The 22,499-nt window shown below is 48.1% G+C and overlaps 1 protein-coding gene across 1 annotated transcript in view; it reads left to right on the top strand.

Moving 5' to 3' along the window:
- CDYL (chromodomain Y like) overlaps positions 1 to 14,045 on the top strand; it is a 143,570-nt gene extending 129,525 nt beyond the window's left edge. The window contains exons 3-7 of the mRNA XM_024738628.1: positions 449 to 705; positions 1,980 to 2,152; positions 7,605 to 7,815; positions 11,444 to 11,587; positions 12,409 to 14,045. Of these exons, the coding sequence (XP_024594396.1) occupies positions 449 to 705; positions 1,980 to 2,152; positions 7,605 to 7,815; positions 11,444 to 11,587; positions 12,409 to 12,567 (944 nt within the window). The 3' untranslated portion in view covers positions 12,568 to 14,045. The remainder of the gene's footprint in view (positions 1 to 448; positions 706 to 1,979; positions 2,153 to 7,604; positions 7,816 to 11,443; positions 11,588 to 12,408) is intronic.
- The last annotated feature ends 8,454 nt before the right edge of the window (positions 14,046 to 22,499 follow it).

Genomic DNA, 22,499 nt, shown 5'->3' with positions numbered 1-22,499 from the left:
AAACGGGGCGGGGCTGCTTCGCGAGCCTGTATGAGTGGCTCTTCATCCAGAAGAAATTTCGGCTAGAATGGCAGATAGCTCGGCTCTAATAATAAGATATTTCTTTGAATCAGTTTCCATTTTTCTTTCAACTTCTCAAGCCCGGAATATGTCCTCTTCATGAGACCCATTCTAGTTCAGTTCCGTTCCTCAAAAGTCTCAAATTTTGCAGTTTCTTTTCAGCACGTTCCGTCCCATCTCTTGTTTTATTAGGCGGGATCAGCGCGAGGGCGATTTCCTCGTCAGACTTGGGAGGCAAACAAACGCCTATCCTCTCCAAAGGTTCTACTTTTTAAGCTTCTTAAATTAACACAGTCGATCCTGGGTCTGTCGCAAGCATTTTTCCCTAATTCAAAGGCGAGTTGATGGCAAGACCTCACCGACGGCTGTGCTTTCGGACCCCTGGCAGGTTCCTCTCCATTCATGGACGCGCTGACGGCCAACGGGACGACCAACCTGCAGACGTCAGTCACGGGCGTGACGGCCGGGAAGAGGAAATTCATCGATGACAGACGAGACCAGCCCTTCGACAAGCGGCTGCGTTTCAGCGTGAGGCAGACGGAAAGCGCCTACAGGTACAGGGACATCGTCGTCCGGAAGCAGGACGGCTTCACCCACATCCTGCTGTCCACGAAGTCGTCCGAGAACAACTCTCTCAACCCAGAGGTGAGCACCGTCCCTGGGGCTGCTCGGGGCCTCCTCTCTCTCTGGGCCTGCGGGGCCCGGTCCCTGCTCTCCTGCGCCCTTTCTCATCCCCCATCCCCACCCCGGGCTGTTTCACCCGACGGTGGAAGCCAGCGCAGCACGGCAGGCCTGCTCCCCGTTACATGTGGGGACGGTGTGGTCCGGCGAGGACCCGGCTTCCTGTTCGGGGCTCTGGCTGTGAACAGGGAGGTGGCGGTGGTGCCCCTGTGCTTCCACCTCCCGGCCAGGAGCTCTTCCTCCATCGCGGGGGACGGAGGGCCCCCCCTGAAGTCACATGTAAAGCGTGTACACACGCCATCCTGTAGCTTTCGTCAGGTCCCAGAGCTCTCTGTTCAGACAAGATTAAAGAGCCCCAGGTCCAGCCTTCTGAATATCTCACCATCCTTCCCAGTCGGTCCCAGCACTCCACGTAGTGGAACTTACAGCTGCAGTGATGCCAATGCATTTGTTACTGATCGTACCCGGTAAAGGTAGCTTCCCAGGATCAAGGGAGACTGGTGCTCGCAAAGGCTCGAAAACTTAGTTCTGTGAAGTATCTAAAATCGGAAGTGTTTGAACCTGCACTCCATCATGCCTAAAATTGTAAGTTCTGGTAGTTGTTTGTTTCCTGCTCGTGAACGGCTAGGTCACGCCTTTTCTGGACGAGAAAACCAAACCACAGAAAGCTAGTGTGTCTGGCCAGGACCACGGGACAGACCAGCTCGGGGCGGCTGGTCCCCGGTACACCGTTAGACCGTTGGTTACTTGTAAGTCCTTCAGAGAGACCATTTTAAGTGGTTTGTACCCTTCTAAAATGCCTCCATGCTGATGTGCTTGTACTCGTTACCCGTACGCACTAAACTTGGGGTTTCTGTCCCAGGTACGGAGGCTGGTGTCAAATGAAACCAGACTAGTAGTTTGTTTGAACTGGTTGCATGCGCCACCTGCTGTCCACACTGTAGAAATGCCAAGGGGATATAATACGTAACTCACCCACCGAGAGCCGCGAGGACGTGACCGTTGAGTAACTCAGATTCACACATCTCTCTTATCCTCCGTTCGTAATTTGTTATGTGATGAGACTCTGTCCCCATTATTCCCAATCCCTGGTTTCAGAAAATAAGAAACTTGCGAGTTACTTGGTAGGTACAGGCAACAGTATCAGGCTGTAGATGCGCTTTGCGTGGATCGAGATGGTCCAGTAATGAGATGCTCTTAGCGTTCCCTTCGCGCCCGTGACTCCCGGTGCCTTTCAGGTGATGAAGGAAGTGCAGAGCGCCCTGAGCACGGCCGCCGCCGACGACAGCAAGCTGGTGCTGTTCAGCGCCGTGGGCAGCGTCTTCTGCTGCGGCCTTGACTTCATCTACTTCATCCGGCGCCTGACGGACGACCGGAAGAGAGAGAGCACGAAGATGGCCGAGGCCATCAGGTACGCACACCTGGTCCGCCGTGAACGCCAGCGTGACCCAGGCCCCGTGGGGCGGGTCTGGACGGGCCTGCGAGCAGGGCGTGCGTCTCCTGCCCTGAGACTCGCTGGTAGCAGAGTTGATCGGATCTTCTGTCTCTGCTGTGGGCCACTTGCCTTGAGCAGATGACGCATGTCAAGGTTGGCCGGAGCCCAGCACACGCTCGATGGGGGGCGCTCCAGGGGCAGAGCGCGGGGTAGCACGTGGCGGGGGCTTCGGCCGTCCACGCTCCGTGTGCTCTGCCGCCAGCCCTGGAATAAAGACACTGTCTTTTTCATGTGGTAACTTACCGTTTGCTTGACTCTAAAATAAATCGGCTGGACTTTATGACACACTAGTTCCATAACGTCACACGAGAAGGTTTTTTTCAGTAGAAGCAGTACACACAAGCTCATCCTGAGTTCCAGCTACACACAAAACTAGATGATACAGATACACGGAGTTCCCTTTCTTTCACCCCCAGCAAGGCATCCACTGTTTATTTGTATCTTTCCCAACCTTTTTCAAACATTTTCAGATGTGCGTTCCATACACACACACACACACAAAGTAATACAGATGTATTTTTGATTCTATCAAATAAGTGGAATTATACTGTGTGTTGTTTTGCAACTTTTCCCATTTAGCAGTATAACTTCCGACATTTCTGTTTCCTCTGTTTTCGGATTTTCTACTCCTTTAACACAACGTTGCAGGAAACTTTCTTTAGAACCACGTGATTCTGCAGTAAGCTTATGCAGGTACATATTTTATATATATTTCCTGCTCATCACTACATGCACAATGAAAAGTGTGATGAACCACGTGATTCTGCAGTAAGCTTATGCAGGTACATATTTGTATATATCTCCTGCTCATCACTACACGCACAATGAAAAGTGTCTGATTTTTCAGAGATTAATCTTATTTGAAGTGAATGAAACCCAGTCAGCCAGAAAGCCTGTTGTACTGCCCTGCCTACCTCCCTAGAAATGTCACATCCCTAAGGGACCCCAGAGAACCCTTTGTGTGTCTTGGTCATTTACAGGATGAAAACATTTAAAGAGATGCAGACTCGCAAAGTGGCGATAACGTTGGTTGAATCTCCTCCAAAATCCTTAGTTAGTTGGAGAGTTGAAGCTGAGCTGCTTTGATAAGTATTGGGCCCGCTGTGGCTGAGACTCTAAGCACTGACGTTGAGGGCACTGGGCTTTCTGGTCCCTAAACCATTCGAGGGCTGCACAGCAGGACGGTGGAAGCCTTTTTCCTGTCTTGGCCTGGAGTAGGCGGGGCATCTCTCTCCAAAAGATCTCCCCAGATGGTTGCGATGGGCGCAGCCCCAAACAGCCCGTCAGGGGAGCCCTGGAACCCCACACCTTGGGACTATAGGGCATTGCCTTGGCCTTTCAGGATATTTTTTTTTTTTTTTTAAAAAGGCTTTATTGAATTTGTTACAATATTGCTTCCGCTTTATGTTCTGGTTTTTTGGCTGCGAGGCATGTGGGATCTTAGCTCCCTGACCAGGGATCAAACCTGCAACCCCTGCACTGGAAGGCGAAGTCTTAACCGCTGGGCCGCCAGGGAGGTCCCCTTTCAGGATATTTTTAATAATTCTCAAAATTAATGTTTTCTCACACTGTATACACGTGTGCATGTATACAAGGCATTGTCTGTTCGTTAATCTTTTCGAACATTACTATTTTTTAGGCTATCGTAGGGTAGTTGTTTTTCCAAAACTAGTTTGAAATTTTATAATCTGATTTTATTAAGCATTGCTTCTGGCTTCCTAACTAATTTCAAACTTGCAGTGTACTAGATGGGACCGTCTTGTTATTCAAAGTAAACTGCTTGATCAGTGCACGTAATTCCCCGACAAGTCGTCAGTAACTTTAGGATAACTTGTAGATATTCCTAATTATTGACCCATCCCACCCTTTCAGGATGAATTATAGGACCTTAACGTTCATTTTTAAAATACAGACGCTTATGCCTCAGGTGGTGACTTTGTGTATTCTCCATAAGATCACACTGACATTCCACCTGACTCTGTGATTTGGGGGCTCTGCTGAGTGAGAAGACAGGGTTTGTCGCCTCCGTTCTGGCTCACTCCCCCCGTAGACGGTTCCCTGAGTTCCACCAATAAACTTTCTGGCCCGCTTCTCCAGGGTGGGGTTGCCCTTGACTGGGGCAAAGGCTTGTATTGTTGGGATTAGACAAAGTAGAGGAAGGATAGATCAAGAGCGATCTCATGTGTTGAACTTCTAGGTAACTTTAAATGCTAATTTTCTTCAGCCACCCACTCCATTTCAGAAACTCCAGACTCTCCTCACTCCCCACAAAAGGCCGAATTGGTATCCTAGGGGAAAGCCGAATCTTGCTTTAGGAAATCAGTTCTTCTTTAAATGATATGTTTTTGTCAACGTGAATTTTTCTGAATGCACTCAGGCAGGATCCAAAAATAGTTACACCAGATTGACTTAACCTTTACTTTTGCTCATTTGCATTGAAATTCACGTTTATGTGTGTAAGGTTGGCTGATACACGTAAAGCTATTACTGCGTGTATCTTTTGTTTCTGTAGTGTCTCGTCTCGAATTCCTTAAAACTTTGGGCAAAGAACATCAATCGCAGCGAGTTTCCAAAAGAAAGGTGGGAAATAGGAAGGTCAAGTCTAAACTGTTAGATTCTTAAGTATCTGTAGGGGCTGATTCCGTTGCTGGGATTCTTGGCAGTAACCAGTTTACAGATTAATTGTAGTAAAAATACTCAGCACATTAGTGATTAGTGATCAATTTATAATGTTAGGCTTTTGCAGTCTGTGGGGACCAGTAGCTGCTGCTTTGTGTCTGAAGGACCAGGAGCCTCCTCTCCCCAAAAGGAGGCGAGAGGAGCAGAGATTTGGGGAGGGAGCAAAGCCAGAGAGGAAACGTCCCCTGGAACCTGACCTCTTCCGCATTCACTCCCGTTCCAGGCACTCTCGTGAAGGGGGAGATCAGTTGAGAAATGGCAGTGAACTGGCCCTCAATAGGTCAGTTCTTGGTTTCCCCAAAACAATTCCTGGACTGTTGTTCTTAGGTGATTTTCTAACTTGGTGAGGTCTGTGGGGTAGTAAATGTACTTCAAAAGAATGGAGAGAATTTCGGTTTTGTTTAAGAGTCTTTTTGTGGCAAATATGATCTCTTTCCTTCCCTGCTGTTCCCAGCACAGCCTCTCACTCAATTCATAGGCAATCCAGAGGAAAGCGAAGTTTAAATTCAGTATGTTGCATTGAGCACATTTGAACGTTCATGCATTGTAAGTTCTAAAATACACTTGCTTTACGCCCCGCAAAGCAGTGGACAGACGGTCCCTGGCTGCCAGGCCCCCAAGAGCCATCCCGGGCCCCGAAGGCGCCTCCCGCCTCTGGCTGCTGTGTGGCTAAGCCTTCTTGGCTCAGGGAAGTTCCTGCAAAACAGAAAAGCAGTTCTGTGAACTTCTATTTGGGGTTTTCGGGGGGTTTTCTTTGTTATTTTTTTATTTTCACACGAGAGGGGTTTCTCTGTGAACCGTGCTTGCTCTGGCGTCTCAGAGCTCATCAGATGGCGCGGTGGAGTCCTCCGAGAAGGGGCGATGGCCTTCACTCCAGAGGGAGTCGGTTAATTCATACTCCTCCCAGAAAGAGCCCCGGGTTGAGATGATCAATCCAAGCGAAAATAAAAATAAAATCATCTTCTTAGGGGGGAAAAATTCAGTTCCAGTTTCTCCAGCCTGATTTTGCAATATGTATTTTAGAAGCAGATTTTTTTCTTTTATACTGACATATGAGAAAGATTCATTCCTTGTACCGTTTCTCTATAGAATCCCTTTATTACACGGTTTTGATCACCTCTTTCATGTTAAGCTACCATCCCATCCATGGTTTCCAGATGTCAGCACTGAAAGAGCTTCCTTTGCCCCTGTTCACGTAAGCAGATGCATGTGGGGCCACTCGGGGTAAACGTCTGCTTTAAACCAGGGAGACAGCAGTTACCTTCTCAAGGGTCGTTGGTAACTGAGCATAGAAAATGCATTTCCGTCACGACTCGTTGACCCAGAATCCTCAAACAGTGGCAGAACTGAAGTAGCTTCACGTACGTGGTCTAGGATTATTTCAAGGACCTATTGTAAAGGTTGTCTGGCTCTCTTTGTGTCCTTAAAACCCAGTGTGATCTTCCTAACGGTGCCCCAGGCTCTCATTTAAAAGTCTCTGCAGCTCATTCGAGTGACCTAATTCTCAATCCCCCCCAACCTTTGGGGACCCTGGGGCAGGCTGAGGTCTGTGCTGACTGCAGGGGCTTTTGAGAAGAGTTCCCAGAGTGAGGCTTGCAGGCTGCCAAACTCCAGGGTCCCCTCCCCCTTACACACACACACACCCTACACACACTCCCTCCCTCCAAACCATCTCCCCCCCACCCCCACCATCCAAAGAAGACACAACTCTTCCTGTCAGTATTTGGGGAGGAGGGGAGACTAGATGATAGAAACGATCTGCACAGATCTGCCTTATTTTTAAATTGCTGAATTGTAGGGAGCAGGACCCAGACTGGTATTTTTGGCCCCAAAGCTGGGGGGCGGCAGGTTGAGAATTTGGAGTTCTGGACTTCTGATCTAGAACATAGCTGGCCTTAAAGGCATTATCTTGTATTCATTTGGGGTGGATTTGTCCTTTTCTTCACCATGTTAAGTCTTCACATGACGCGACCTCTGATCATAGTTAGCTTCCCAGTGCGGGGGAGGGAGATGCACCATCTGGCCCTGAACCGAAGAGCAGAGCAGCCCGCTTCCCAGCCTGTGATGGTCCCAGCGGTGTGATGCTCTTGTCAGGTCTCACATCTCACACGAGCCTGTGAGCTTCTTGTCCCTACGTCCCCCAACTCATTCCACCTAGTTCTATATAAACTCAGGAAATTTCTGTCTTTCGAGTTAGTAAGCCGTCTGAAATCACAGACCAAGTCCAGACCTGGGGACTGGAACCCTGGGGTTCCTGACCCCAGGCCCCATGTCCCTGCCCAGCACAGGCTACTGCAGTGACCCCAGGCCAGACCTCCTGCGGGAGAGCTGCTGGACTGGTCCTCTGAAGCCCATCGTGGTTCCTGGGCTCCTCCTGCCGTCAGGGGAAGACAGGTTGGCCCTGGAGCCCAAGCCGAGAGCACCTTCCGCTGTGTTGTTCCCGCAGAATTCACACAGGTCCTGTGGCGACAGCCACCCTGGCCTGGTGTCCAGGGCACCATTAAGCCTTTGCAGCACACGGTACATAAAGCCAGGGCCCCTGGCAGTGGGGAGAAGGCCATCAGCGAATTCCAAGTCACGGTGATGCCCCCAAGGTTCACATCTTGGTGTACTGAATAGCGTAGAAGTAGATTTTTCTGTTGCTCAAACATGCAGTGTTTTGAGTAACTCCATTTATTTTCCATTTTAGAAACTTCGTGAATACTTTCATTCAGTTTAAGAAGCCTATTATTGTAGCCGTAAACGGCCCAGCCATTGGGCTAGGAGCGTCCATCCTGCCTCTCTGTGACGTGGTTTGGGCCAATGAGAAGGCTTGGTTCCAAACACCCTACACTACCTTCGGACAGAGTCCAGATGGCTGTTCCACCGTGATGTTTCCCAAGATTATGGGAGGAGCATCTGTGAGTACCTCTTTTTAAAAAATCATCTTAGAAAACTTCCTGAAGAAGTCTAGTTTGGTTAGTGTTTTTCTAAATACAGACAAGGTGTCATTCTGGGGGGACTTCGCATCAGATGCACTTGTAATTCAGTTCTTGTTCTTAAGTCATGAAATCACACTTAGTTCAGGAGCTCGTGGAAGATTTTCATGGTTTGGTTCATAGACTGTTTAGGGAAGAGGCCCTCCTGCCATGAGGAATCTGTGTCTCTGCGTGATTAACACCGATACCCACGAGTAGTAAACACCCAGTTTGTGACCCAAACGAACCAGAGTTTGCAATCAACAGGTTCTTGCCCTCATAACCTGAAAGCTGCCCTTTCAGGGGAAAGCACGAAGGAGCAAAGCTGGGCCTTTCCCCCCAGGATTGGGGGGGCTTCGTCTTACCTGTTAAATCCACGCGTAACGAGAGTCTGTGTTTGCGTTGCCGCTTGTGGGTTGTAGAAAGCTCACGTTGCGTTCCTCACTCCTTGAGCCATAATCGGGTACGGGCTGGGGTCCTGGCCTGGGGCTGCAGGTGCAGACGCTGAAGGGGAGGCCGGCACACGGCGGCAGGAGCCAAGCTGTACAGCGGCGGGCCCTGCGGAGCTTCACCCCCGCCTCCGCGGGGAGCCCTGGGACACACACCCTGCCGTGGGCTGGAGTGGCTGGCTGCCGTGGCCGTCGTCTCGGCTCGGGTTGTGGTGTCACCCCACGGCAGAGGGTCCCCAGGGCTCCTGGCGTCTGTGCTGTCTTCAGCAGCCGGGCAGCTAGATCTGGGCGGCACAGCCGTGTCCAGCTGTTGCCCTTGTCCCGTGGGCGCCACCTCCTCCCGCCCGTGTGCGGGGCCACGGGCCTGGTTGCAGGACTCCCCCCTGTTCCTGGGGGAGACGCAGAGGACGAGACAGGGGTGCTGCCTCAGGCGGGGGCCCCCAGCTCACGAGGAAAAGGATGTTTGCATGCGCTCGTTATTGATGGTGGAAAAAGTATAAGTGCAGTTGAGAGAAGTAGGTGTCCTGGGCACCCGGGTAACGGAGCAGCCCTGGCGGCAGGCACCGCCCACAAACACCGCACAGCACCCTCTAGGGCGCCCAGGCAGACGACTCGCTGAAAGGCCCAGGAACCATCGCGGCCTGGAGGGGGCCTGACGGCTCAGGGCAGGGGGCCTGGGTCAGAGAAAGGACGTTGCTGGGAAACCTGGTGAGATTGGCAGACAGGTCGCGGCTCAGTCGTGAGAGCAGCACGTTGATGATAATCTTCTGGTTTTGGACATCGCGAGGTGTTCCTTAAGGTGTTACCGTGAGGGACAGCTGGGGGACCGGGCCCAGGAGCTCTCTGTGCTGCTTTTATCATCTCCGTAAGTCTACTCACTCCCAAACAGAACGTTTAAAGGGTTTAAAGAAAAATAAGAGGAGTGACGTGGGACAAGCCGCAGCGCTCGTGGCCACATCTGGTCACAGGGTCGCTCCCCCTCTTCTCCCTTCCTGCTGTAGCCCCCCGCCAGCTGCCCTCAGTGGCCATCCTGCTGGGGACGCTGGGCCCTGTGCACGCCCGAGCCGCTGCCCTGGTCCGTGGATGGCTGCAGTCAGGCGGGAGGACTGCATGGCTCTGGGGGCCCCCTGCCCTGCCCAGGGAGCAGTCGTGGCTTGAAGACCAGTGGGACCCTTGCTGGCAGCTGTGGCCCCTCTGGGACCGCCGCGCCCGGAGCTGGGAATAGGGGAGATGGCACCCCTTGGGATCAGCAGGAGGGAGGGTTGCCGTGGCTGTTCTGGCCTCCGCCCCTTGTTTCCCAGCCTGCGGGGACGCAGAGGCCGGCGCCCATCCTCCCAGGGTGCGCGTCTACCCGCTGCTCCCCAGGCCGGCACGGGGAGGGTCTCTGGGCCGGGGACCCCGGGGCCCTGCAGGCAGGGCACAGTCCCAGGCCGGAGTGAGGAGCGGCGTGGCCGGCGGCTGGGCTCCTCAGGACCTGCCAGCTTGGTCCTGCTCTCCGGCTGGAGGTGCAGAGGGACAGCAGCTGCACCGGCCACTCGGTTCACGTGGTGGACACCCCCTACCCCCCTCCCCCCCCATACCAGGCCTGCCCGGGGGAGCCACGTACAGCCAGGCACTGCGCTTTCTGGGGTCTGTGCAGACCTGCCCCGCGTTGCCTTGTGCATCCCCCCACCTGGAGTAGGAAGGCCGAGTTGGGACCGGCTCTCCCGTAATAGCAGGTAGGGGCGAGCCGGTTCTCGTGAAGGAAGCCAGGCAATAAGGACAGCTCACGACTGGCCGTCACTGCCCCCAGGCCTCAGTGTCCAGAAGAGGGAAGGAGACGGGGTGGGGGGAGCAGTAAGTGACCTCCACATGGCAGAAAACGATGTTCAAGGAAGTGATGGCGAGGGGCTGAGGATGCCCGCCCCGTCACTCCCACTCCAGACGGCCCAGGGCCGGCAGTGTCTGCATCCACCATCCAAGCTCAGACCCTGGGGTTCAAGCCGGTCTTGAGAACGTGCTCCACACTCAGTGACCGGCTTGTGGTCTTGTCTGCACGATGCAGTGGAGTGCATAGAAACACGAGCTAGGAGACGGGACCTGGCTCCCCGCCCTCTGTTGAAAGGCCAGTAGATCCGCAGGCATCTGCTTTCCAGCCACACTGGTGGTTTCCAGGAGGTGCAGAGGTCAGCTGAGACGTCTCAGTACTAGCAGGGCCTTTCATAACAAGGGTTTTACCTCTTTTGGAAAAAAGTATGTTTTACCGGAGCCTAGAAGCTCGTGGTCAAGTCTTCATGCGTCTTCAGGATAACCTACGGAGAGGAAATTGTCACATCAGAATAGGGTGAGGTTTCTTTGTCAGATTCTCTTTCTCCTTATTGCAGCATCTGAGCCTGTCGTTCGAATGAGATAAAAACCCATACTTGTGTTGAGACCTGAAAAGTGACCTAAGTCCAGGACCAAGTTTTAAAAAAAAGTGTATGAAACTGATTTTAACATCTGCAGATGTGAACTTCTTCCATGAAGTAACTGTGGTCAGATCCTCTTAAGCAGACTAAGTGGTCATCCAGGTCCTGCAGAGTTTATTTTTACCATGTGGATGTTAAGCGTGGCTGCGAAGTTACCCTGCAGCAGAAACATCCCTGCTCTTAGAACCTTGCTCTGTGTATCGAGGACAGTCAACCGTTGACCTCTCTGACATAGAAAACGTTGGGTAGCAGTTCTGTGCCTGGTGCTAAATCCCTAAAACCACCAATTGCCATTAGCCTTGCTTACGCCTGTTGCCTGGGAAACCGGTTTGTGTGCTGAATGAGTCCACACGTGGGAAGGGCTGGCACGGGGCTGCGGCAGGTGGGGAGGGACATGCCAGTAACTTCAGATCTATAGCAGAGAGGCCTTCTTTAATTTAGATTCCTTGGTTCTGTCCAGGTGATTCTGTTCTACGTCATAAAAATAAGCCTTTTACGTCTTCTTGAAAACTCGCCGGCTGGTAGTTACGTCCCCCGTTGATGGCACCTCCCCCGTTGATGGCACCTCCCGTGTGTTACTCGCGCTCTGAACTTTCAGGGCTGAGTTTTCGGGCTGTGCCCTCCCTGCCACGCCCTCCCGCGTCTCACGTGCCCTCCGCTCTTTCTTCCTTCCAGGCGAATGAAATGCTGCTCAGCGGACGGAAGCTGACGGCGCAGGAGGCGTGCGGCAAAGGCCTGGTCTCCCAGGTGTTCTGGCCCGGGACCTTCACCCAGGAAGTCATGGTCCGCATTAAGGAGCTCGCCTCCTGTAACCCGGTCGTACGTCCAGTTCCTTCTCTTCCGCATGTCAGTGCTCTCACCGCGACCTTTCCCTGCAGGGCGCGCACAGGGGGCACCCCCGGCTGCCTCCATGTGCGACACCGGAGGCCGGGCTCGGGCCTCTGCTGACCTTGCCCTCCCTCTGCAGCTACCCGGGAGCCAAGGAGTGCAGTTCAAGCGGAGAGTCAGTCACTTAAGTGTCCCGTGCAAGTCTGCAAAAAGCAACGTTTCTAAAGTTCTTTACTGTTTCCAAAGCCCTTTCGCACAACTGCACTTATTTCTCCCTCAGTGGACTTCAGTTTTTGTTTAATAAGTGTGCTGGGTAACAGTCTTCTAACAAAATTGCATTTAGCAAATTACAGGGTGAAATGTTATTTCATATTAACGGACACAACTCCCATCTAGGCTGTCCCAGGCATCCCACAACTCGTTACCGAAATTAAATTCCGGTTAGAAAACTCCCGGGGCGGGCATTCTCAGTGAGTATCACAGGCGTGGACAGGGTCCACGCTGGGGGCAGGGGCCCCACAGCCGTAGCTCAGGCCCAAGCCTGGCCACACTGCTGGGGCAGGACCAGGGTGTGGAGAGAAGCACAGCTCTGTTGTGAATTAGCTTAACAGCCCTTTGAAATGAAGAATCTGTCCAGATCCACAGTGAATGAGATACACATTATACCTATATCAGGCCTGACACGTATCGTGAGATGTTTAGTCACCTTCTTACCAGGTGGCTCGCTAACTGCCTCCGTAAGCTTGGGGGCAGTGAGGAGCCAGCACTTGCAGCCACAGTCCCCGCTAATCACAGCTCATTGTCTGGCACAGGTGCTCGAGGAATCCAAGGCCCTGGTACGCTGCAACATGAAGCTGGAGCTGGAGCAGGCCAACGAGCGGGAGTGCGAGGTGCTGAAGAAGATCTGGGGCTCGGCCCAGGGCATGGACTCCATGTTCAAGTACCTGCAGAGGAAGATCGACGAGTTCTGACGGCCGGGCTGCCCCAGACAACCCTGGAGTCGCATCGCGCAGGCCGGCTGGGGCTCCCCGGGGCGCGGACCCACCCTCACAGCCTGAAACAGGTTCACGTGGAGCTCACGCTTGGAAGCAGGACTTGAAACAGCCAAGCTATTTATTACCAAGGAGTTTTTAAGTACTGTAACTTTAAAATAAGTAACTACAAAGCTCCTTTGTCCAAACGCCATTATTGTACTTAATACACAAGTATAAAAGTATAAATTGTGAGCTCTGGGCTGCTCTTTGAGGCTCTACTTTTTGTTATCTTTGGCTAGTACTGTATAAAAAAGAAGTGTGTTTTCCTGGTTTGGGTGTCAGAAAAGTCTGGAATAATGTTTGTTTTCCTTGTTTTTTCCTTCTAGAAAACAGAATCTAAAGAGGTGTTAGCCCGCCTCGCCCCCACCCCCACCCCAAATAGAATTACGGAAAGATCTGAGGCATGCCCTTGTCTCCAGGAAGGTACAAAAACCTCAGAGATGGAAAATTCTCAATCAAAAGGAAGACTTATCCTAAAAGAATAAGTATTTCTGATTAAACACCCACTGCTGAATATACCCCCAGACTAAAACACGCCTAGGATTCACACTGAGAAAGCAGTTGATTCCACCCTCTTTCTTAAATATGTCCGATTCTTACCCAGTTAACAGAAAGAAACCACTCTCTCTCTAGGGGAAAGCTTGTTTTGCAGTGTTAGCGAATCACTGAATAGCTAAGTATGATCTCTAAGTTATAGGGGGTTTATAATTAATTTTTCTGACCCATTTGAAAAAAATAACTATATAAGTGCTTCTTGTTACTGGGTGAGAACTACTTTATATACAGTTTTGGTTTTCTATTTGCAGATATGATTGATGTATTACACCAAAAATAAAGTATTTTTATGTTTATAAAGTGTAATTTTTAGGTTCACTTAGAATATATTTTATTTAATAAGTTAAAATTCTTTTGGCACACTATTAAATGCAGAAACTCCTTTTTAAGAGAAAGAGCTACCTTATATCGACGTTTAATGTTCTTGGTCTCTGCTTTCATGTCTACACAATAATACCAAGTACAGGATGCTGTCCAAGAGTGCCCTGTGTAAATAGACGTCCGCATTCCCGCCAGGAGTGGGGACTGATTCCTGATTCCAGACGCCTATCGTTCGGTAGGCTTCTGAGCTTGCAATCATATTGAATGTATGAAGAATGAAATAAAATCAAAACCTTATTTTTGTACAGTTTTGAAGTTTATACTTAGAACCGACCACCTCCCGGCCTCGTGGAGAGCTGTACAGCGTGTAAATCTGCCTTTACCATGGATTGGCTGGTGCAGTATTTTTGCATCTGTGGGACCTACTTTTTTCGTTCAGTAGTTTGAACTATATATAAACTGTACAATCTGTAAAGTTTTTATAGAATAAATATTCAGCTGTGAAAACTGGTTAAATAAAACTAATATTTCTTAACACATTCGAAATGTTTCTGATAATTCTTCACTTCTGAAGTTCCTCATGAGACGTTTACATTTTGTGTGAAATACACACACGGGCATATCACATTTGACAGTTTTAGGGAAACCCACGCCCACAATGTAACCAGAAGCAGGTGGAAGGCAGCTGACTAGGACCACCCCACTGCCCCTCTTGGCCAGAGAGCAGAAGAAGGGGAAAGCCTCTGGGCCCAGCAGGAGCCCTCAGGGGCTCCAACCTCCACGTCCTTCACTTGGCTTACACTAATACGAACAAATGGTATGCAAAAGAAGGAAACTGTGTGTTAGAGAATTGGCTCTAACAAGTGGTGACACATCACGAGAGAGGGACAATGGGCATAGGGCTCTTGTCTGCTGGGTCTGTCACTGTCCTCCTCTGCTTCCCCCAAAGCCCACTCTGATCAGCCCCTCTGGCGGCCTCTGTGTCACTGACCTTTGTGTCCCTTCCATAACCGGCTTTCCCCAGCCCTGCCCTTCCTGTCCTAGATGCTCTGGTGACCTCCAGCACATGCCAGGGGGGGCCCTGCCCTCCACGGTAAGGGAGAGACTCCAGGCAAATTAAACAGTCCTCCAAGTGCCTTTAGGCCCTGGAGCAAAGCCCAGAACTTGAGTGACATCGTGACTCTGCGACATTGCATGTACCTGTTTACTTTTTTTTTTTAATTTATTTATTTTGGGCTGCATTGGGTCTTCATTGCAGCGCGTGGGCCTCTCAGGCTCCAGTAGTTGTGACACATGGGCTCAGTAGTTGTGGCACACGGGCTTAGTTGCTCTGCAGCCTGTGGGATCTTCCCGGACCAGGGCTCGAACCCGTGTCCCCTGCGTTGGCAGGCGGATTCCCAACCACTGCGCCACCAGGGAAGCCCACTTGTTCAGCTTTGTACGTGAGGAAATAGGCTCAGAGGGGCCAAGGGCCTGCTCATCATCACAGAGCCTGTGAGTGTCTGGGCCCAGGAGCAGCCAATGCTCCCCAGACGCCACCGCTCCTCCCCCAGCACCCTGACTCACCAAAACCAAACTGAGATTGAAACTGGCCGTGGGGAGTGCAAAGCGGTGGTTGCCGGACTTTGTTGCATATTAGAATCATCTGGGGAGCCTGGAAAACTCTGGATGCCCACAAATCCATTTAAATCAGCACCTCAGGGCTGAGACTCAAGCATCTAGGGTGTTTGGCCCAGGACAAGTAGCTTGGCTCTTCTATGCCTGGAGTGCGGAGGGGCAGGAGGGTGGCCTGGAGAATCCAGTCCGTTCTGCACCCTGTGAGCCCACAATCTTGTGCATGGAAGTGGTGGGTGGAGGCGGGGGGGTTGACTGAGGCAGCTTGGCAGCTCAGGATTTAGGGCTTTTTCAAGCAGAGGCTGGACCTACCACCCTAGAATTTTGATGGTCTACAAACTATTCTGCATCTGGAGGAGCTGGACCAGTCCACCAAGCGATCTCTATGCTAACACATAGAAATAAACATCCTCAAGGAGGTCAGCCAGGATAGTGGAGTAGAGAGACCCTGAGCTCACCTCTCACAGGCAGGCCTAAAATCAAAACTATTTACAGAACCACCGTCAATGAAAAAGCCCGGAACCTACCAGAAAATACCTTCTACAACTAAAGATACAAAGAATGAGTGACATGGGTAGGAAGGGCAGAGTCGCAACATAGCCGAGTCCCATAACCCAGGTGAGCAACCCACAAACGTGAGAATCACTACAATTGCAGAGATTCTCCCAAAGGCTACAGGGTCTGAGCCCCACATCAGACTCCTCAGTCTGCGAGTCTGTGTCAGGAACACAAGCCCCCAGAACATTCGGCTTTGAAGGGCAGCAGGGCTCTCAAGAGTCCCAGAGGGTGGGGGGAAATAGACTTCACTCTTTTAACGGACCACACGAAACCTCACGAGGACCCTGGTGACGGCAAGTGACACTTTGATCTCCCTCCAGCTTACTGGCCTCAGGACCCAGCCCCTCCCTCCCCCACCAGCCTGTAGGCACCAGGACTGAGGTGTGTCAGGCCACGCGACTAACTGGGTGCACACACAAGCTGCCTTAAGACCCCCCTGAGCCCACAGCCATCCGTGGACATGGCCCTGCCCCTCCAGAGGGCCCAGGACCCAGCCCCACACACCAGCACACATGCACTACACCACAGACACCCAGGGCCCTGGGGCCTGAGACCCCAAGGCCCATCTCGGCCCATCTCTACCCATCAGTGACCAAGTACCGGCCCCAGAATCCCCAGCAAGCCTCAGGACCACCCACCAGCAGGCAGACCCAGCCACAGGACATCCACAGCCCCTCAACCGGCAGACTCAGCACCTGTCCTGGGACCAGCTGGGCCCCTCTTCTGCCCACTAGCAAATGAAAATAAGTGATCCAAAGATCTATGGGTCACAGCTCTAAGAGGGAAGTTCACAGTGATACAACCTTACATCAGGAAACAAGAGAAATCTCAAACAACCTAACCTTACACCTAAAGGAACTAGAAAAAGAACAAAGAAAACCCAAAGTTAGCAGAAGGAAAGAAATCATAAAGATCAGAGCAAAAATAAATGAAGTAGAGAAAAAAACAATAGATCAGTGAAACTAAGAGCTAGTTCTTTAAAAAGAAAATTCATAAACCTTTAGGCAGACTCATTAAGAAAAAAGAGAGGGCCCAAATCAAGATCAGATATGAAAAAGAAGTTACAACCGAAACCGTAAACCTACACCGTAAAGGGCAGTCCTGCTGCCCTTCAATACAAAGGATAAGAGACTACTACAAACTATAGTATACACTATACTATATAGTTATATCCCAATAAAATGGACCAACCTTGAGGAAATTGACAAATTCCTAGAAATGTACAACCTCCCAAGACTGAACCAGGAAGAAACAAAATAAGAACAGACCACTTACCAGTAATGAAATTGAATCAGTAACTTTTAAAAAGCCTCCCAAACAAAAGTCCAGGACCAAATGGCCTCACAGGTGAATTCTTCCACACATTTAAAAACACTTAACACCCATCCTCCTCACACTATTCCAAAACAATTGCAGAGGAAGGAACACTTATGAACTCATTCTGTGAGTCCAGCATCACCTTGATACCAAAACCAGACAAAGATACCACAAAAAAAGAAAATTACATGCCAATGTCACTGATTAACATACATGCAAAAATCCTAAACAAAATATTAGCAAACCAAATGCAACTACATTAAAAGGATCATACCGGGCTTCCCTGGTGGCACAGTGGTTGAGAGTCTGCCTGCCGATGCAGGGGACACGGGTTCGTGCCCCGGTCCGGGAAGATCCCACATGCCGCGGAGCAGCTGGGCCCGTGAGCCATGGCCACTGAGCCTGCGCATCCGGAGCCTGTGCTCCACAGCGGGAGGGGCCACAGCAGTGAGAGGCCCACGTACCGCGCAAAAAAAAAAAAGATAATACCATGATCAAGTGGGATTTAACCCAGGGATGCAAGAATTTTTCAATATCCACAAATTAATCAATGTTATGCACCACATTAAACTAAAGAATAAAAACCATATGATCATCTCAATAGATGCAGAAAAAGCACTTAATACAATTCAACATCCATTTATGATAAAAACTCTCCAGAAAGTGGGTACAGAGGAAACATACCTCAACATAATAAAGGCCATATATGATAAGCCCACAGCTAACATATTCAGTGGTGAAAAGTTGAAAGCAATTTCTCTAAGATCAGGAACAAGACAAGGATGCCCACTCTTGCCACTTTTATTCAACACAGTATTGGAAGTCCTAGCCACAGCACTCACACAAGAAAAAAAAAGTAAAAGGAATCCAAATTGGAAAGGAAGGAGTTAAATTGCCATTGTTTGCAGATGACATGATACTACACACAGAAAATCCTAAGGACACCACCAGAAAACTACTAGCACTCATCAATGAATTCAGTAAATTTGTAATACAAAATTAATGTACAAAAATCTGTTGAATTTCTATACACACTCAGGAAGAGAAATTAAGGAAACAATTCCATGTACAATTGCATCAGGAAAGAATTAAATACCTAGTAATAAACCTACCTAAGGAAGCTAAAGACCTGTACTCAGAAAACTATAAGACACTGATGAAAGAAATTGGGGATGACACAAACGTATGGAAAGATACATCATATTCATGGATTTAAAGAATTAATATTGTTATAATGACCATATTACCCAAGGCAATCTACATATTCAACGCTATCCCTATCAAAATACCAATGGTACTTTTCACAGAACTAGAACAAATAATTTTAAAATTTGTATAGAAACGCAAGAGACCCTGAATAGCCAAAATGATCTTGAGAAAGAACAGAATTGTTAGAATTGTATAGACTTAAGACTATACGGTGCTGCAGTAATCAAAACAGTATGGTACTGGCACAGAAACAGACACCTAGATCAATGGAACAGAACAGAGAGCCCAGAGATAAACCCACGCACTTACAGTCAATTAACCTATGACAAAGGAGACAATATACAGTGGAGAAAAGACAGTCTCTTCAATAACTGGTGCAGGGAAAACTGGACAGCTACACGTCAAAGAATGAAATTAGTACATTTCCTAACACCACATACAAAAATAAACTCAAAATGGATTGAAGACCTAAATGTAAGATCACAAACCATAAAGCTCTTAGAAGAAAACATAGGCAGAACACTCTCTGACATAAATCATAGCAATATATTTTTTGGATCTGTCTCCTAAGGCAAAGGAAACAAAAGCAAAAGTAAACAAATGGGACCTAATTAAACTTAAAAGCTTCTGCAGAGCAAAGGCAACCACTGACAAAATAAAAAGACAACCTAAAGGAATGAGAGAAATTATTTGTAAATGATATGATCGATAAAGGATTTAATGTCCAAAATACATAAAAAGTTCATACAATTCAACATCAAAAATATAAACAACTTAGGGCTTCCCTGGAGGCACAGTGGTTGAGAGTCCGCCTGCCGATGCAGGGGACACGGGTTCCTGCCCCGGTCCGGGAGGATCCCACATGCCGCGGAGCGGCTGGGCCCGTGAGCCATGGCCACTGAGCCTGCGCGTCCGGAGCCTGCGCTCCGCAACGGGAGAGGCCACAACAGTGAGAGGCTCATGTACCCCACACACACACACACATATATATATATATATAACAACTTAAAACATGGGCAGAAGACCTGAGTAGACATTTTTCCAAAGAAGACATACAGATGGCCAACAGGCACATAAGATGCTCAATATCGTTAATCAGAAAAATGCAAATCAAAACCATAATCAGATATCATCTCACACCTGTCAGAACGGCCATCATCAAAAAGACCATTAAGGGATTTCCCTGGCAGTCCAGTGGTTAAGACTCCACACTTCCACTGCAGAAGGCACCAGTTCAATCCTTGGTCAGGGAACTACGATCTCATATGCTGCATGGCACAACCAAAAATAACAAAAGACTAATAACAAATGTTGGTGAAGATGTGGAGAAAAGGGAACCCTGGTACACTGTTGCTGGGAATGTAAATTGGTACAGCCACCACGGAAAAAAGTATGGAGGTTCCTCAAATAACTAAAAATAGAACAACCATATGATCTAGCAATTCCACTCCTGGGTATAGAGCCGAAGAAAATGAAAACACTAACTGGAAAAGACACGTGCACTTCAATGTTCACAGTATCGTTTATAATAGCCAAGATATGGAAGCAACCTAAGTGTCCATCAACAGATGAATGGATAAAGAAGATGTGGTAGCAGCATATGATGGAATACTACTCAGCCATAAAAATGAAATTTTGCCATTTGCAACAACTTGGAGGTCATTATGCTTAGTGAAATAAGACAAAGACAAATGCTATAGGATATCACTTATATGTGGAATCTAAAAAATAAAACAAATTAGTTAATATAACAAAAGAAAGAAACTCACACACATAGAGAACTAGTGGTTACCAGTGGGGAGAGGGGCAAGATAGGGGTAAGGGATTAAGAGGCACAAACTACTATGTATAAAATAAACTACAAGGATATATTGTACAGTGCAGGGAATATAGCCAATATTTTATAACTATAAGTGAAGTTATTTAAAGTTTTAAAATTTGTGAATAACTATGTTGTATACATGAAACATACATTGTAAATCAACCATACATCAATTTAAAAATGAAAATAAAATATCACCCCTCGGGGCTTCCCTGGTGGCACAGTGGTTAAGAATCCGCCTGCCAATGCAGGGGACATGGGTTCGAGCCCTGGTCCAGCAAGATCCCACATGCCATGAAGCAACTAAGCCCACACGCCACAACTACTGAGCCTGCGCTCAAGAACCCGTGAGCCACAACTTCTGAGCCCACGTGCCTAGAGCCTGTGCTCCACAAGAGAAGCCACCGCAATGAGAAGCCCATGCACCACGACAAAGAGTAGCCCCCCCTTGTCACAATTAGAGGAAGACCACACAGAGAAACAAAGACTCAACGCAGCCACAAGAAAAAATAATTTTTAAAAATCACCCCTCTATAAAAAAAAATAAACAGCTTCACTGCTTGGCAACAGAGGAAGGACTGACAACATTCCAGAAAACTCCCTGTCCTCCAGGGAACATTATGATGGTGTCTCTGAAGATGCAGACAAATATCTGCTTAGTAAAAATGGCAGCGGATGATTTGAACATTGGTTTAAAAGTTACTTTTTGCTGTGATTGAAAGACTAACATTTTCTAAAAGTTGACTTTATGATCTTAGAGCCATATTATGTCATTAGGTGACTTTTTTTTTTAACAAATGCCTGTACTAAACGAAGGCTAAGATCTAATGAGTTTTAACATTAATTCCTATTTCCCTAAATTTTATGTCATATTCTAAAACTGAACTTAAAAGGACTGAAGTCATACAAACTATGTCCTTCAACCACAATGGAATGAAATTAGATATCAATAACAAATTTAAGAAAGTAGAATATGAGGACATTAAAAGATTAAATTCCTAAACAAAGAATAAACTTTAGAAAATATTCAGAGATAAATGAAAGTGAAAAACATATTCAATATATAACAAAACACCTATGTTAAAAAGAAAAGTAAACAGATATTAAGTCAATAACATTACACCTTAAGAAACTAGAAAAAAGAGCACACTAAACCCATAGGAAGCAGAAGGAAGGAAATGAAAAAAAGAGTAGAGCAGAAGTAAGTAAAATGGAAACTAAAAAAATAGTAGAGAAAAATCAAGGAAACCAAATGTTAGTTCTTTGAAAAAATCAGACTAAGGAAAAAATACTCAAATTACTAATAGCAGGAGTGAGAGAGGACAGTACTACCAAACTTACAGAAGTAAAAAGAACATAAGTCAAGTCGTAAATAACACAAAACCCCTTTGGGGAAGACAAAAAAAAAAAAGAACATAAGGCAGCACTATGAGCAGCTGTATGCCAACAAACTAGATAAGTGACGTGAGACAGGCTAATTCCTAGAAAGAAACAAACTACTGAGACTGACTCTAAGCAACCTAAGTGTCCATCAACAGATGAATGGATAAAGAAGATGTGGTAGCAGCATATGATGGAATACTACTCAGCCATAAAAATGAAATTTTGCCATTTGCAACAACTTGGAGGTCATTATGCTTAGTGAAATAAGACAAAGACAAATGCTATAGGATATCACTTATATGTGGAATCTAAAAAATAAAACAAATTAGTTAATATAACAAAAGAAAGAAACTCACACACATAGAGAACTAGTGGTTACCAGTGGGGAGAGGGGCAAGATAGGGGTAAGGGATTAAGAGGCACAAACTACTATGTATAAAATAAACTACAAGGATATATTGTACAGTGCAGGGAATATAGCCAATATTTTATAACTATAAGTGAAGTTATTTAAAGTTTTAAAATTTGTGAATAACTATGTTGTATACATGAAACATACATTGTAAATCAACCATACATCAATTTAAAAATGAAAATAAAATATCACCCCTCGGGGCTTCCCTGGTGGCACAGTGGTTAAGAATCCGCCTGCCAATGCAGGGGACATGGGTTCGAGCCCTGGTCCAGCAAGATCCCACATGCCATGAAGCAACTAAGCCCACACGCCACAACTACTGAGCCTGCGCTCAAGAACCTGTGAGCCACAACTTCTGAGCCCACGTGCCTAGAGCCTGTGCTCCACAAGAGAAGCCACCGCAATGAGAAGCCCATGCACCACGACAAAGAGTAGCCCCCCCTTGTCACAATTAGAGGAAGACCACACAGAGAAACAAAGACTCAACGCAGCCACAAGAAAAAATAATTTTTAAAAATCACCCCTCTATAAAAAAAAATAAACAGCTTCACTGCTTGGCAACAGAGGAAGGACTGACAACATTCCAGAAAACTCCCTGTCCTCCAGGGAACATTATGATGGTGTCTCTGAAGATGCAGACAAATATCTGCTTAGTAAAAATGGCAGCGGATGATT

The sequence above is a fragment of the Neophocaena asiaeorientalis genome, unplaced genomic scaffold (genome assembly GCF_003031525.2).
Source record: "Neophocaena asiaeorientalis asiaeorientalis breed wild unplaced genomic scaffold, Neophocaena_asiaeorientalis_V1.1 scaffold307, whole genome shotgun sequence".
Lineage (NCBI taxonomy): Eukaryota > Metazoa > Chordata > Mammalia > Artiodactyla > Phocoenidae > Neophocaena > Neophocaena asiaeorientalis.
This window is presented reverse-complemented; position numbering and strand designations above follow the sequence as displayed.